Source organism: Ornithorhynchus anatinus, chromosome 5, assembly GCF_004115215.2.
Source record: "Ornithorhynchus anatinus isolate Pmale09 chromosome 5, mOrnAna1.pri.v4, whole genome shotgun sequence".
NCBI classification, from domain to species: Eukaryota; Metazoa; Chordata; class Mammalia; order Monotremata; family Ornithorhynchidae; genus Ornithorhynchus; species Ornithorhynchus anatinus.
The window spans coordinates 59712558-59725578 of record NC_041732.1 but is presented as its reverse complement, the minus strand read 5'-3'; the positions used below and the strand labels follow the sequence as shown (position 1 = coordinate 59725578).

Sequence of the window (13021 nt, the reverse complement as noted above, 5' to 3'; positions counted from 1 at the left end):
AAAGACGGTTCTTCCCGAAAAGAGCTTTGTTAGCAATGAGTAGGGAAGGGCGATCAATGTTCCCTTACTCTCGGAAGGGACTCGATCTGGTTTTGAGAAAACATCAGCCCTTCTTGGGCGGGATCTCAATTCGATTACATAAGTGAAGGAAAAAATGCAGCACCCAAGTGACACGACTTGCCCAAGGTCACGCCCGGATCTCCGACTCTGGCAGACCACATCTCCGCCCAGGAGCGGTGGTGGATTATTTCACCGGGCAAAATTCCGGGGCCCAAAACTGGCTCGACCCCATTTCTCTTTTGGCCAGGCCCGACCTGACTTCTGATGATGATAATGGCGTTTGTTGAGCGCTTACTGGGTGCGAGCACTGTTCTAAGCGCGGGGGGGGGGGGGGGGGGGGGACCGAGGAACTCCGGTTGTCCCACGTGGGGCTCACGGTCTTCATCCCCATTTTACAGATGGGGTCGCTGCGGCACAGAGAAGTGAAGTGACTCGCCCAGAGTCACATGGCTGACAAGCGGTGGAGCCAGGATTAGAACCCACGGACCTCCGGATCCCAAGCCCGGGCTTTCTCCACTGAGCCACGCTGCTTCCCTGTCTGGCCGGGGAAGTCAGGCACCCGTGTCAGTGCTCCCAGGACAGGCCGAATCTGGCTCGGGCGAGGCTCTAAACGGTGGATGAATCCAGTTCTCTGACAGTTAAATGCCTCAGGCCCCACGGCGAGTAATCTCCGAGGGTCCCGGTCTCAAAATAGCCATTTCCTATTAGAGAAGCAGCGTAGCTCAGTGGAAAGAGCCCGGGCTTGGGAGTCAGGGGTCACGGGTTCGAATCCCGGCTCTGCCACCTGTCCGCTGGGAGACCGTGGGCAAGTCACTTCACTTCTCTGGGCCTCAGTTACCTCATCTGGAAAATGGGGAGCCCCACGTGGGACGACCTGATTCCCCTGCGTCTACCCCAGCGCTGAGAACAGTGCTCTGCACAGAGTAAGCGCTTAACGGATACCAACGTTACTATCATCATCACTATTATTATTTCCTTTGGGTCCGCTCACCGGACGGACCCTCCCCGTTTAGCCCTTATCTACCCCGGCACCGAGCACGCAGCAGGCACCGAACAGATACCGTCGCCGTACGAAATAATCAGAGGGGGCACCTTCGCCGCCCGCCCTGCGAGGCCCCACTGAGTTTTGGGAGAGCGGGGACCTCATCTCAGGAAACCGGGTCGGAGAGGGGAAGGGACTTGGCCGGGTCCCCCGGCGAGTCCGGTGACGGAACCGGGCCGCGGCCCTAGCTCCCCGACCCTCTGTCCCCCGTACCTCGGGGCCCGCTGGGCTGCCTCTCCATTTTAGGAAGCAGATCTGCAAAAACTGAGCGCTGGAATTGCTGGGTTCCCTCCTGGCCTTGCAGATCCTCTGGGTCTTAGGATCTGTAAGATGGCGAATGAGACTGTGAGCCCCACGTGGGACAGGGGCCGGGTGGCTTGTATCTCCCCCAGGGTTCGGTCCAGCGGCCTGGCACATAGCGCGCTCTTCCCCTCTTCAGAGCCTTACTGAGAGCTCACCTCCTCCGGGAGGCCTTCCCTGACCGAGCCCTCCCTTTCCCTCCGCCCCTCCTCTCCCCAGTCCTCCTACGCCCTCCCTCTGCTCTACCCCCTTTCATTCAATAGCATTTCTCGAGCGCTTACTACGTGCAGAGCACCGGACTAAGCGCTTGGAACGGACGATTCGGCAACGGATAGAGACCGACCCTGCCCAATGACGGGCTCACAGGCTAATCGGGGGCGGCAGACGGCAGAGCGAGACAGGACGAAACAAATTCCCCTCCCCGCGGCACTTACGTATACCGGAACGTGTTATTTATTACTCTATCTTATTGGCGACGCGTATACATCCCTGTGATTCCCTTTATCTCTTTTTACGGTATCGATGTCTGACTACCGCTCCGTCTTGCTGTCTGTCTCCCCCGCTCAGACCGCGAGCGGCGGGCAGGGACCGTCTCCATCTGTTGCCGAACCGTACATTCCACACGCTTAGTACGGTGCTCCGCACCACGGTGAGCGCTCAATAAATGAACGGAGGAGCGCTTAACAGGCACCATCGTCACCATTATCACTATGACAAGGACGACGACAATAAGAACGATTACAAGGGAGGTATCCGTCGAGGGCCTACTATACGCCAGGCGCTGCGCAAAGAGCCGGGGCAGATAGGAGACACTTGGGCCGGACACGGTCTCGGGCCCACGCAGGGCTCACGGTCTAAATCCCCGTTTCACAGAGGAGGTCACCGGGGCACAGAAGAGACCGGCCCAAGGTCACACAGCGGACACAGGGTGGAGCCAGGATCAGAACCCAGGTCTGTCTGACTTCCAGGCCCGCACCGTACCCGCTGGGCCGCGCCGCTTCTCCGGATGAGAAGAGACTTCTCCGGGTGGGGGGGGGGGGGGCACCCGAAGGGCCGGAAGGGCCCCGGAAAAGATGGGAAGGCTGGCTCGAGGGAAAGGTGGAAAATTCGAAGTGCGCACGTGAAAAGCTAATTGATGACTTCTATTAATAACGATCACACTCCCGATTAGACCGGGAGCCCGTCATCGGGCAGGGAGTGTCTCTATCTGCTGCCGAACTGTCCGTTCCAAGCGCTCAGACCGGCGCTCTGCACACGGCGAGCGCTCGATAAATACTACTGAATGAATGACAGGGGGTTTCTCGCAGCGGCGCGAAGAAAGGAATTCTCCTTTTGACGTCACCTAAAGAGAAAAGCCGTCTCCCCCCCCCTCCGCCGCAGCTACGGAAACGAATGTCACCCAAGCCACGTGCCAGGTCAGACTGTCGCGTGTTCTTTTCCTGGCGTCGGCTAACCCCCGAAGCTTAGCTGGCACCGCCTCGCCGGCCTTTAGGCTTTAACGGCACGCTGGGGACGCCCGCTCCCGATTTCCTTTCCCTTCGGCGGGGACCTAGGTACGGCGTTGGACCGGACAGAGCCCTCGGTCGACCGAGTCAGGTGATCGTTCGCTTAGCCTCTCTGGGGAAAGGAGAAAAGTCCGGGGAGAGGGAACGAGCGGAGCCAAAAAAGGGCACCACGGTTACAATTCTAGAAGAGCTCCCACCGCATGTGTCCTCAACCCTAAGAGCCACGAGAGACTGAGTCCCGGGGGGGGGGGGGGGGGCGGGCAGGCGGGCGGGCGGCGGGGGCGACGGAAGCTCCTTGGGGAGGACGGAGCTGGCACCCGCCGAAGGGACGCAGAGAAAAGTCAGCCAGCGGAGGAACGGAAGGGCGTCGGGGACGCGGGGACTACGAAGCCGCAGAAGAAGGGGGTGACCCTCGGCCTCTCGCGGGCCGTGCGAGTCCACCTTCCTCAACGCCACCTCTGCGGCGAAGGGAGCGCTTTCTCGCTTCACCCGCTCGAGCGGGCCTGACCCAACCCCTGAGGGAGACGTACAGACAGACACTCCTGTCCGAGTCCTTCGAGATTCGGGAAATCCCAAGCCCGTTGATCACCAGGGGCCCATTCTCGTCGCTTTTACGTGGCGCGTTCCCTTGTCTCGCGCCGTTCTTCCCCCTCCCCGGTTTGACGCTGAGACTCCGAGCCCCTCGAGGGCCAGGGACGGGGGAATTCTCGGCGGGGTGTTTCTCCTGAGCCCTTGGCCCGGCGCTTGGCACAGAATCGAGGCGACAACCTGATTACCCTGGATCCCCACCAGCGCTTAGAACAGTGCTCTGCGCATAGTAAGCGTTTAACAAATACCAACATTATTATTATCATTATTATTATTAAATCCCACAGTTATCATCACCGTTACGCAGGTTCTCGATCCCGCCGTCTCGGGACCGGTATCCGTCCGATCGGCCGTAGCGCACGGGAGACTCGTCCACCCATCCGTCCGTCCGGCCACTTCGTCGATCCCTCGCGGATTGAAGTAAAGAGCGGCCGAGAAGGGCAAAGCCTAAAAAGAGGCTGCCGCCCAACTTATAAAAAATCAAAACCCGGCTTGGCTCCCGTTAACCCATACCTACCCAATACGAGTGACCGAAAACACCACAGAAGTCTCAAAAGCAAAATGCGAAGGCAAAGGGCACGGGAGGGATTTCTTTCGGAGGCCCCCCCCCTCTTCAGAACGCTCAGATTTTTCAACCGCATCGCCAGATCGAGGATCCGCCCCGGTCGCCGCGACGGCCCCAAGCGGCCTTTTATCACGGCTAAAAACTCCCGACCGAGCCCAAGGCCAGTTCGCCCCGCCGTACGGGTTTCACTCGAGCGTCGGCTGCTCGTTCCTCTTCGGAGAACACATCCCTCCGTGCCTACCGTTCCTAAAGAACCACCAACCACCTCCTGAGCGATTGCGGGGCGTTACATAAACAAAGGTTCGGGTTGGGAAAATGTCGCAACGGTGTCGCTCGTAAAGTACGCCGCAGCCCGTCTGCTGGAGGTCCCATTACGGAGAGTCGGGGGGAATGTTTCCCGTTGCCAAACGGCGGCGACCTTTCACGCTCGGCGACACGCTGTGGCTTTTCCTACCAGTTTTCGGGGCGGGGGGCGGGGGGGGGGGGGCAGGGGACGTGGGTTCCAATCCCGGCTCCGCCGCTTGTCAGCCGTGTGACTCCGGGCGAGTCGCCTCGCTTCTCTGAGCCTCGGTCCCCTCATTTGTAAAATGGGGATGAAGACCGGGAGCCCCACGCGGGACAACCTGATTCTCCTCTATCTCCCCCGGCCTCGGCGCACAGTAAGCGCTTCACACCCAGCGACGGTATTATCGTTGTTATTCTCTGGGCCTCGGTCCCCTCATCTGTAAAATGGGGATGAAGAGCGGGAGCCCCACGTGGGCCAACCCGATCAGCCGGGATCCAGCCCAGCGCTTAGAACGGTACTTGGCCCATGGTGAGCGCGCAAAAAATAAAAAGATACCGTCATTATGACCAGCGCTTCCCACAGAGTGAGCACTTAAATGCCATTACTATCAGCCCTTGACAGGCGCCATTATTTTTATCATCGTGGAACAGGCCAGAATGCGATCGATTTCATTTGAAGGCTGAAGCCACCGAGGCACCGCAGGCCACGACGGTTTACAAAGGTGGTTTAAGGAACGATTCTGAAAGACGGGGCGGGTGGGTCCTCCCCAAACTGCCCCCCAAAAAGCTGACCCTCCCCCCCAACCCGCCCCTCCTTCGTCAACTGCCCCCCAAAAGAACTGTCCCTCCTCCCCCGACCGCCCCCCAAACTGCCCCTCCACCCCAAAGCGTCCCCCCACAGAAACGGCCCCTCCACCCAAAGCTGCCCCGCCTCCCAGAGCTGCCCCTCCCCCCTAACTGATCTCCCCAAAATAACCGTCCCCAAAACTGTCCCTGTCCCCCAACTGCCCCTCCCCCCCCAAACCGAGCTCCCAAATTCCCCCCGCCAAACTGGCCCTCCACCCCAAAGCGATCCTCCGAGACTGCGCCCCCGAGCGGCGGGTACCTGTCGATGACGGCGGCCACGAGCTGCGGCAGCTCCTTCATGTCGAAGGCGGAGTAGGAGGCGCTGAGCAGCGGCCGCACGGCCACCTCCCAGCCCGGGGCCGGGGCCGGGGCCGGCGCCGGGGCCGCCAGCGGGAGCGGGAGCGGGAGGGGGAGCGGCTGCTCCGCCACCACCACCACCGCCGCCGCCGCCGCCGCCGCCGCCCCGTCGGGGTCCGGGCCGCCGCCGCCGCCGCCGCTGGCCGCCATCTTCCCTCCTTCGCCCGCCGGCCCGGCGCCGCCTCCCCCCCCTCCCCCCACGGGCCGGAAGTGACGCCGACGCGGCCGTTGGAGCGACGCTCTAGCCGGGCCCCGCTTCTCGCCTGCTCGCGCCGCGGGAGGGGGAGGAGGGAGGGAGGGAGGGAGGGCGGGGCCGCGGCCTCCATTTGCCCAGTGCGCCTGCGCGGACCGCCCCCGCCCCCCCGCCCGGCCTTCCGCCGCAGTGCGCCTGCGCCGCCTGCCACCCTCCCCTCCCCTCCCCTCCCCCGCTGCTGCCCCGCGGCCGGACTCGGACGGGGGTGGGAGCCTCATTCATTCATTCAGCCACCCATTCATTCATTCAGCCACCCATTCATACATTCATCCACTCATTCATCCACCCATTCAGTCATTCGTTCACTCATGCATTCATCCACCCATTCATTCATTCACCCGTGCATTCCTCCACCCATTCATTCATTCATCCACCCATTCATTCATCCACCCATTCAGTCCCCCACCCATTCATTCATTCACGCATTCATTCCCTCACTCATAATAATAATGTTGGTCTTTGTTGAGCACTTACTAGGTGCCGAGGACCGTTCTAAGCACTGGGGGGATACGAGGTGACTAGGTTGTGCCACGTGGGGCTCACGGTCTTCATCCCCGTTGTGATAATGGCATGTATTAAGGCCTTACTTGGTGCCGAGCACCGTTCTAAGCACTGCAGGAGATACGAGGTTTTTAGGTTGTGCCACGTGGGGCTCACGGTCTTCATCCCCGTTGTAATCGTGGCATTTCTTTAGGCCCTACTAGGTGCCGAGCGCCGTTCTAAGAGCGGCAGGAGATACGAGGTTATTAGGTTGTCCCCCGTGGGGCTCACGGTCTTCATCTCCATAATAATAATAGTCACGGCATTTGTTAAGCGCTTACTAGGTTCCAAGCCCCCGGTCCCTCCCACGTAGGGCTCACAGTCTGAATCTCCAGGCCACAGAGGAGGGACTGGGGCACAGAGCAGCAGAGAGACCTGCCCGGGGTCACAGAGCGGACAAGTGGCAGGGCTGGGATCAGACCCCGGGCCCTTCTGACTCCCAGGCCCGGGCTCCAGCCGCGAGGAAACGCGGCTTCTTAATGCGGCCGCGGTCTCTTTTCTGCACGCAGGGGGCTGACCCGCAGAAGAACAGACGCTACGGCCGTTCGATCCATCGTTTTTATTCGGATCCACCCGACGCATCACTTCCACCAACGGAGCTGAGACAGACACCCCCTACCCAATCTCAGGCCGCACACCCGCCTCTCCTTGGGGAGGAAAAAAACCAAAATAAAAGAACTAGACCAAGCCCCTCTCTCTCTGGAGCTAGGAAGCAGCGGAGAGGAGTTCTTCTCTCGCCAGCCCCGCAGGCTGCCCGAGGAGACGACTCGACGGGGGGAGCCGAGAGGATCGGCGAAGCTGGTTTGGGATTTAAAGACCCGGTCGCAGGGACGCGGGCAACCTCGACCCAGAAAATCAACTTCAGGGTCCCCGGAATGATCCTCTCCACCACGGAGGGACCGGATTCTCTACCGACGGATTCTTCTCCAAAACGTTTCGGGCGAGGGAGCGGCCGGCGAGGTTCCGCCGAGGAGTCCTCTCTCGGCCTGCTGGGGAGTAAGCTCCGCGGGATAGATCTGTGAGTCTGACATTTGAGTAGGGAAAGATGAAAAAAATGGATGGGCTGACCGCAATAAATAAAAAATGATGGAAAGAAACTTTAGGCCCCGATAAGTAAACGGCGTAAAATCAACGCGCTTGCCTTCCTCCCGATTCCCCGGCGGGGAGAGAGAAATCGGAGGGTGGGGTCAATGCCTCTTTTTGAGCGGATCAATTTTTTCCCATTCCCATCCCCACCGGGCGGTAGCTAATGCACTTACTATGAGGGTTTCTGAACAAGCGGGGGTTCCGATTCGAGGACTTCCTCCCTACCGAGGATTCTCGGGGAAGAGGAGTAGGGAACATCCGGGAGGGCGAGGGAGTGAGCCGCCGGGGAAGGGGAGAGGGCCGGGATCTGCCCGGCCTCCCTTCTCCGCCCGGCCCCCCCCCCCCGTGGAATAACTGAAGAGGAGTGAAAAGAGAGGGACGCGGCCGGGGAGAGAGTGCAAGGGGGAAGACCGGGAGCTGAGAGGGGTGGGGAAAAAATCCACAGGTCTAACGGGACAGCAGAGGTCTGCGATCGATCTCCGTCCACGGGGAACCCCGGGGTGGGTCTTCTCGCCGACGAGCGCGTCCTCTCTTCCGAGCCGGCCGGGGCTCCCACAGACCCCACCGGAGATGAGCTCCGCGGTCGTCCCGATCCGTCAACTCCCGGCGATCCCAACGGCGGCTCCCCACTGGGGACGGACGGGGTCGCCCTCGGACTTCCTTCTTCCCCGCCCGCGGCGTCGCGCTCCTCACCGCCAGGCCCGGTTGAGCAGCTTCACCTGGGCCAGCCTCTTGGTGATCATAGTGGCGAAGATCAGGCCGAAGAGGACGCTGCTGATCAGCACGTAGTCGTAGTCGTCCTTCAACACGTCGAACTGCTTGGACGGATAGACTCGCGTCTGGTAGATGTCCAACCCGTAGGCCACGACCTGGGGAAGTCGGAGGAATACGATCGGCCTTCGGAGCTGCCCGGGGAGGGCCCCGGCCGCAGAGCCCATTCATTCATTCATTCATTCATTCAATAGTATCTACTGAGCGCTTACTACGTGCAGAGCACCGTACGAAGCGCTTGGAACGAACACGTCGGCAGCAGACAGAGACGGTCCCTGCCGTCTGACGGGCTTACGGTCTAATCGGGGGATTCTCGGCCGACGGGACGCCCGCCCGCCGGTAGGCCGACCCCGGGGGGGGGGGGGCCTCGGGGGACGCGTGCGTGGCCGGAGGAGCCCGGACGCGACTCACCAGGCAGGTGGACTCCAAGCCCGAGGGAGCGGTGTAGATGCCCCTCATGCGGGAGATGGTCTGGTTGTAATTGATGAACCTCTCCGCGTGGATCTGCACGTCCGGGGAATACGGGATCAGGTTCTCCTCTCTGCGAAGCACCAGGATCAGAGGAAGAGCCACTGAAAGCCCCCGCCACGCCCGGCGAGGCGGCGCTCGGGGGGGGGCTTTCCCGACCCCCTCCCCGAGAGCCGGCCGGTCCGTGAAACGAGGCTGAAACCTACGGTTCCCGAATTCTTTTAGTCCTCCTCTCTTCCCCCCAACACCACCTCTCCCCCACCCCCCCGACTCATTCCTCTTCCCCGAAAACCACAGCGTCTTCCATTCGCACGCTTCTCTTGTCACAGGCCGAGTCGTTCCCGACCCACGGCGACGCCACGGACACATCTCTCCCGCCCCGCCCCGCCCCCCTCCGCTGTCGTTCCGGTAGCGGATCCGTAGAGCCTTCTCGACTCCCTCCCGCGCCGCCGCAGCCCGGCGCGGGCGAGTCCGGGCTCGTAGCCCATCGCCTGCCGCTCGCTGGCCGCTGCCCGAGCTAAGGAGGGAGGTTTCCAAGCCTCCGCTCGACTCTCCCTCCCACGGCCGAGGCTGGTAGAGGCTTGGAAACCCCACAGGTGCCAGCCTGAGACGACAGTCCCCACTTTAGAGATGAGGAAACCGAGAGCCCGGAGCCTCGGCGGTTTTTCCGGGGCCAGCCCGGAGGGCTCCATCCAAAGAAGACCGGGAGCCCATCACACGGGGCAGGGACTGTCTCCACCTTTTGCCAAACTGTACGTTCCGAGCGCCTAGTACGGTGCTCTGCACGTGGTGAGCGCTCAAATGAATACTACCGGATGAAGGTTCTTACCCCACTGAGTGATTCCTACCCCCTAATTTCAACCTCTAGAAGTCCTGTCATCACCAACGCCCATGCGGCTCGGTGTTTTGACCCCCGAGGGCATCCTACTGTCAGTCGGTCGCATTTACTGAGCACTTACCGTGTGCAGAGCACTCTACTAAGCGCTTGGGAGAGTACGCTATAGTGATATAACCACCGCACTTTTAGTTATCTTCATCTATAACACTGCCGGAGTGCCTCCCCTCTGCGAAGAACCGAACGAGGCCCCTGGGAACATTCCCGGAAAATACAAGCTCCTCGAGGAGCGGGCCGGCCGCGGGAGAGACGAGAGACACCTAGATTTCCGAATTTTAAAAAGGTGCGCAAGGGTAAGAGCCTAAATGCAAGCGACGTAAACAGGGGCGGCGTGGCCTAGTGGATAGAGCCCGGGCCTGGGAGTCAGGAGGCCCCGGGTTCTAATCCCGAGGAACTCGGGCAAGTCACTCCACTTCTCTGTGCCTCGGTTCCCTCATCTGTCCGATGGGGTTTTGATACCTGTTCTCCCTCGGACCGTGAGCCCCAGGTGGGGCCTAATTTTCACGTATCTCCCCCGGCACTTAGTACAGAGCTCGGCATACAGTAAGCACTCGGATACTATTACCGTTACTCTCCCTTTATCCCCTCCGCTCTCAACGCAGCCCCTCGCTCCCCTAGGTGTCCACACCCCAGCAGGTGACTGGAACGCACTTAGCACCCAGATGACCGACAGGGTCTCGAAGATCCCGGATGAGACCCGCTACGTGCCTTTGTAGAATAAGCCCAGTACAAAGTACACTTTCCAGCGCCTTGGTGGATACCCCAGGCTCACCTGCTCTGCTCCGTGGGGATCTCGGGTCGGCGAGGATCCAGCAGGGCCTTTGGGAGGGAGAGAATCGCCCCAGAGGGCAGTCCGACTGCGCAGAAAAAGAACACCTCGGGTGAGTGGGGGATCGGGCTAGATCCGAAGCTCCCCGAGGGCAGAGAACGTGTCTGCCGACGCGTTTCCCAGGCGCCTCGCACGGTTCTCTGTACACGGGAACCGCGCCTATTGACAGATGACTGACCGACTCATCGGGAGCTTGAGGTTTTCCGGAGAATTACTCCGAGGGACGGGCGGATCCCAAGGAAACACAAAACGAGGAACCAGGTCCCAGTTAGGCGGTGTCCCCTATTCGTCGGAGGAACAAGGAGGGCCACCTGGCTTCCTCCCTCCCTAAAAAGGGACCAGCCACGCTCATTCACTCGGCACCCGTCGTCGTCTCCGCCGTCTCCCAGGGTCCCCCTCCACCCCCGGAACCCTATCTCTGCCGCTCTGCCACTTGTCAGCCGTGTGACTGTGGGCAAGTCGCTTCACTCCTCTGGGCCTCGGTTCCCTCATCTGTAAAACGGGGATTAACCGTGAGCCTCACGTGGGACGACCCGATGACCCTGTATCTACCCCGGCGCTTAGAACGGTGCTCCGCGCGGAGTAAGCGCTCGACAGATACGACATTATTATTATTATCTCATTCGCTGCACGCGGCTGGCTCAGAGAAGCCTTACGAGCCCCATTTCTTAACGCCTCCGCCTCAAGGGCCGCCCGACGGTGAGAATCTCGGTTCTTCCGATACCGCGGACGCCAGCGCGTTCATCCCACACGGAAGACGAACAGCGGTACGGCCTCCTTACTGCCGGACCGAAGGCCCCTAAAGTAAACCAACGGTCCCCACGGCAAGCCCTGGGGAGAAGCCAGTGAGGAGAAATGCCGTCGGTGGGGGAACACGGGTTAGCCCAGGCGGTCGGTGTGGTAAAAAATTAAAAAGGAAAAGAAGGGAGTGTCAGCTTTTACAGCCGGGAAAGGCGAAGCCGGGGGCATTTCCCCGCAAGGAAGGCCGCTTTCCCCGCCAACCTTCCCACTCTGCCTTTCCACGCCCAGTTCGACGGGCGGCAGGCTCCCCCGGGGCACTCACTGAGCAGATGGCGGCTGGTGATGCCACGCTCGGTGATGGTGGCCTCCATGGCGCTGATGGACGAGGGGAAGATGTACGACTGCTGGAGAACCTGAGGCAGCTGAGGGCGGTCCAGGGAGCTGAAGGCCGTGGCGTTGTACTGTTCTGTGCCCTCGTACAGCTCCAGCACCGTGAATTCATTGCGCCGAGCCTTCGTATTCCAGTACTGGTACTGCGCGGGCCGGGGGGGGAGGAAGAGGAGAAGGAAGAGGGGAAGGAAGAAGAGGAGGAGGAGGAGGAGGAAATGACAACAACGGCGCTTACTACGTGCCGGCCACTACGCTAAGCGCTCGGGTGGACGCGAGCAAATCGGATTGGACACGGTCCCCGTCCCACGTGGGGCTCACGGTCTCGATCCCCGTTTTGCCGATGAGGTAGCCGAGGCCCAGAGAAGTGAAGGTCACACGGCAGACGAGTGGCGGAGCCGGGATTAGAACCCACGACCTCTGACGCCAAGCCCCGGACTTCATCCACCACGCCGTGGTATCGCTCGAAGGGGCGAGGAGGAGGAGGAAAAAGAGGACCGGGGGGGGGGGGGGGGGGCGGGGCAATCTGACTCCCGGTCACGGGGAGACGTGAGCCCTGCTCTCTCCCGCTCTTCAGGAGCTGCCGGTTCCGATCTGACCGGTGACGGGAGCCGACGCGGGGTTGGCCTCGGCGGTCCGGCCCAGGAAAATGACCCATCGCCCCATCCCCCACGGTTTCCTTCTCTCGGGCTACAGAGGGAATCGAGTGACGACGAGTGGGGTCCCGGGCCCTTAACCCAATCCACCCGTTGCTCCTCGTACGCTCGGTTAAGTGAATCTCCTTAAAGGTCTCCGAGGCAGAAGCCAGGCGAGGGTTTTTGAGGAGTCAGGGACCACCACAGAGCACGGGAGCAGTACGGCCCAGCGGAGAGGGCTGGGGGGCAGGGGACCTGGGTTCTGCGGGGGGGGTTTGCGGTAGCTGTTACAGGCTTACTGTGTGTCGAGCGCTGTTCTACGAGCCGGGGTGGACACGAGGTGATGGGGTGGGACGCGGTCCCCGTCCCACCCAGGCCTCGCGATCTAAACCGGAGGGAGGAGGATTTAATCCTCGTTTAACAAGACGAGGTGACCGAGGCTCGGGGAGGTTAAATGACTGACCCGAGGCCGGGCAGGCGGCGGGTCCAGGATGAGAACCCAGATCCTCCGACTCCCAGCCCCGTGGTTCTTTCCACTAGCCCACGCTGCTTCTCTGATCCCGACTCCGCTGTTAATCTCGGGAGTGGCATTTCACTTCTCCGTGTCTCAGTCGCCTCGTCTGTAAAACGGGGATGAAATACCCGCTCTCCCTCCAATTTAGACTGCTAGCCTCAAGTGGGACAGAGACTCTGCCCGACCTAAGACTATCTTAGTGCTCAGTGGCGTCCTTGGCCCATAGTAACGGTCGAACGAATACCATTATGACTATCACTGGCGTTATCACCGTCGTCATTACAAGACGCGGTACGGTCCAGCGACTCGAGCACGGGCCCGGACGTCGGCGGGACACGGGTCCTGATCCCGGCT

The 13021-nt window shown here is 61.1% G+C and overlaps 2 protein-coding genes across 8 annotated transcripts in view; both read right to left on the bottom strand.

Moving 5' to 3' along the window:
* UBR4 (ubiquitin protein ligase E3 component n-recognin 4) overlaps positions 1–5593 on the bottom strand; it is a gene marked incomplete at its 5' end in the record, with an annotated part of 148943 nt that extends 143350 nt beyond the window's left edge. The window contains 1 exon segment of the mRNA XM_029064851.2: positions 5451–5593. Coding sequence (XP_028920684.2) covers positions 5451–5593 — 143 coding nt within the window.
* Positions 5594–6881: 1288 nt separating this feature from the next.
* Positions 6882–13021, bottom strand: part of EMC1 (ER membrane protein complex subunit 1) — a 30537-nt gene continuing 24397 nt past the window's right edge. For all 7 annotated transcript variants that reach the window (XM_029064931.2, XM_029064932.2, XM_029064926.2 and 4 more), the window contains 4 exons: positions 11454–11664; positions 10334–10418; positions 8610–8739; positions 6882–8296 (listed from right to left, as the gene is read on the bottom strand). In XM_029064931.2, coding sequence (XP_028920764.1) covers positions 8117–8296; positions 8610–8739; positions 10334–10418; positions 11454–11664 — 606 coding nt within the window. In that variant the 3' untranslated portion in view covers positions 6882–8116. The remainder of the gene's footprint in view (positions 8297–8609; positions 8740–10333; positions 10419–11453; positions 11665–13021) is intronic.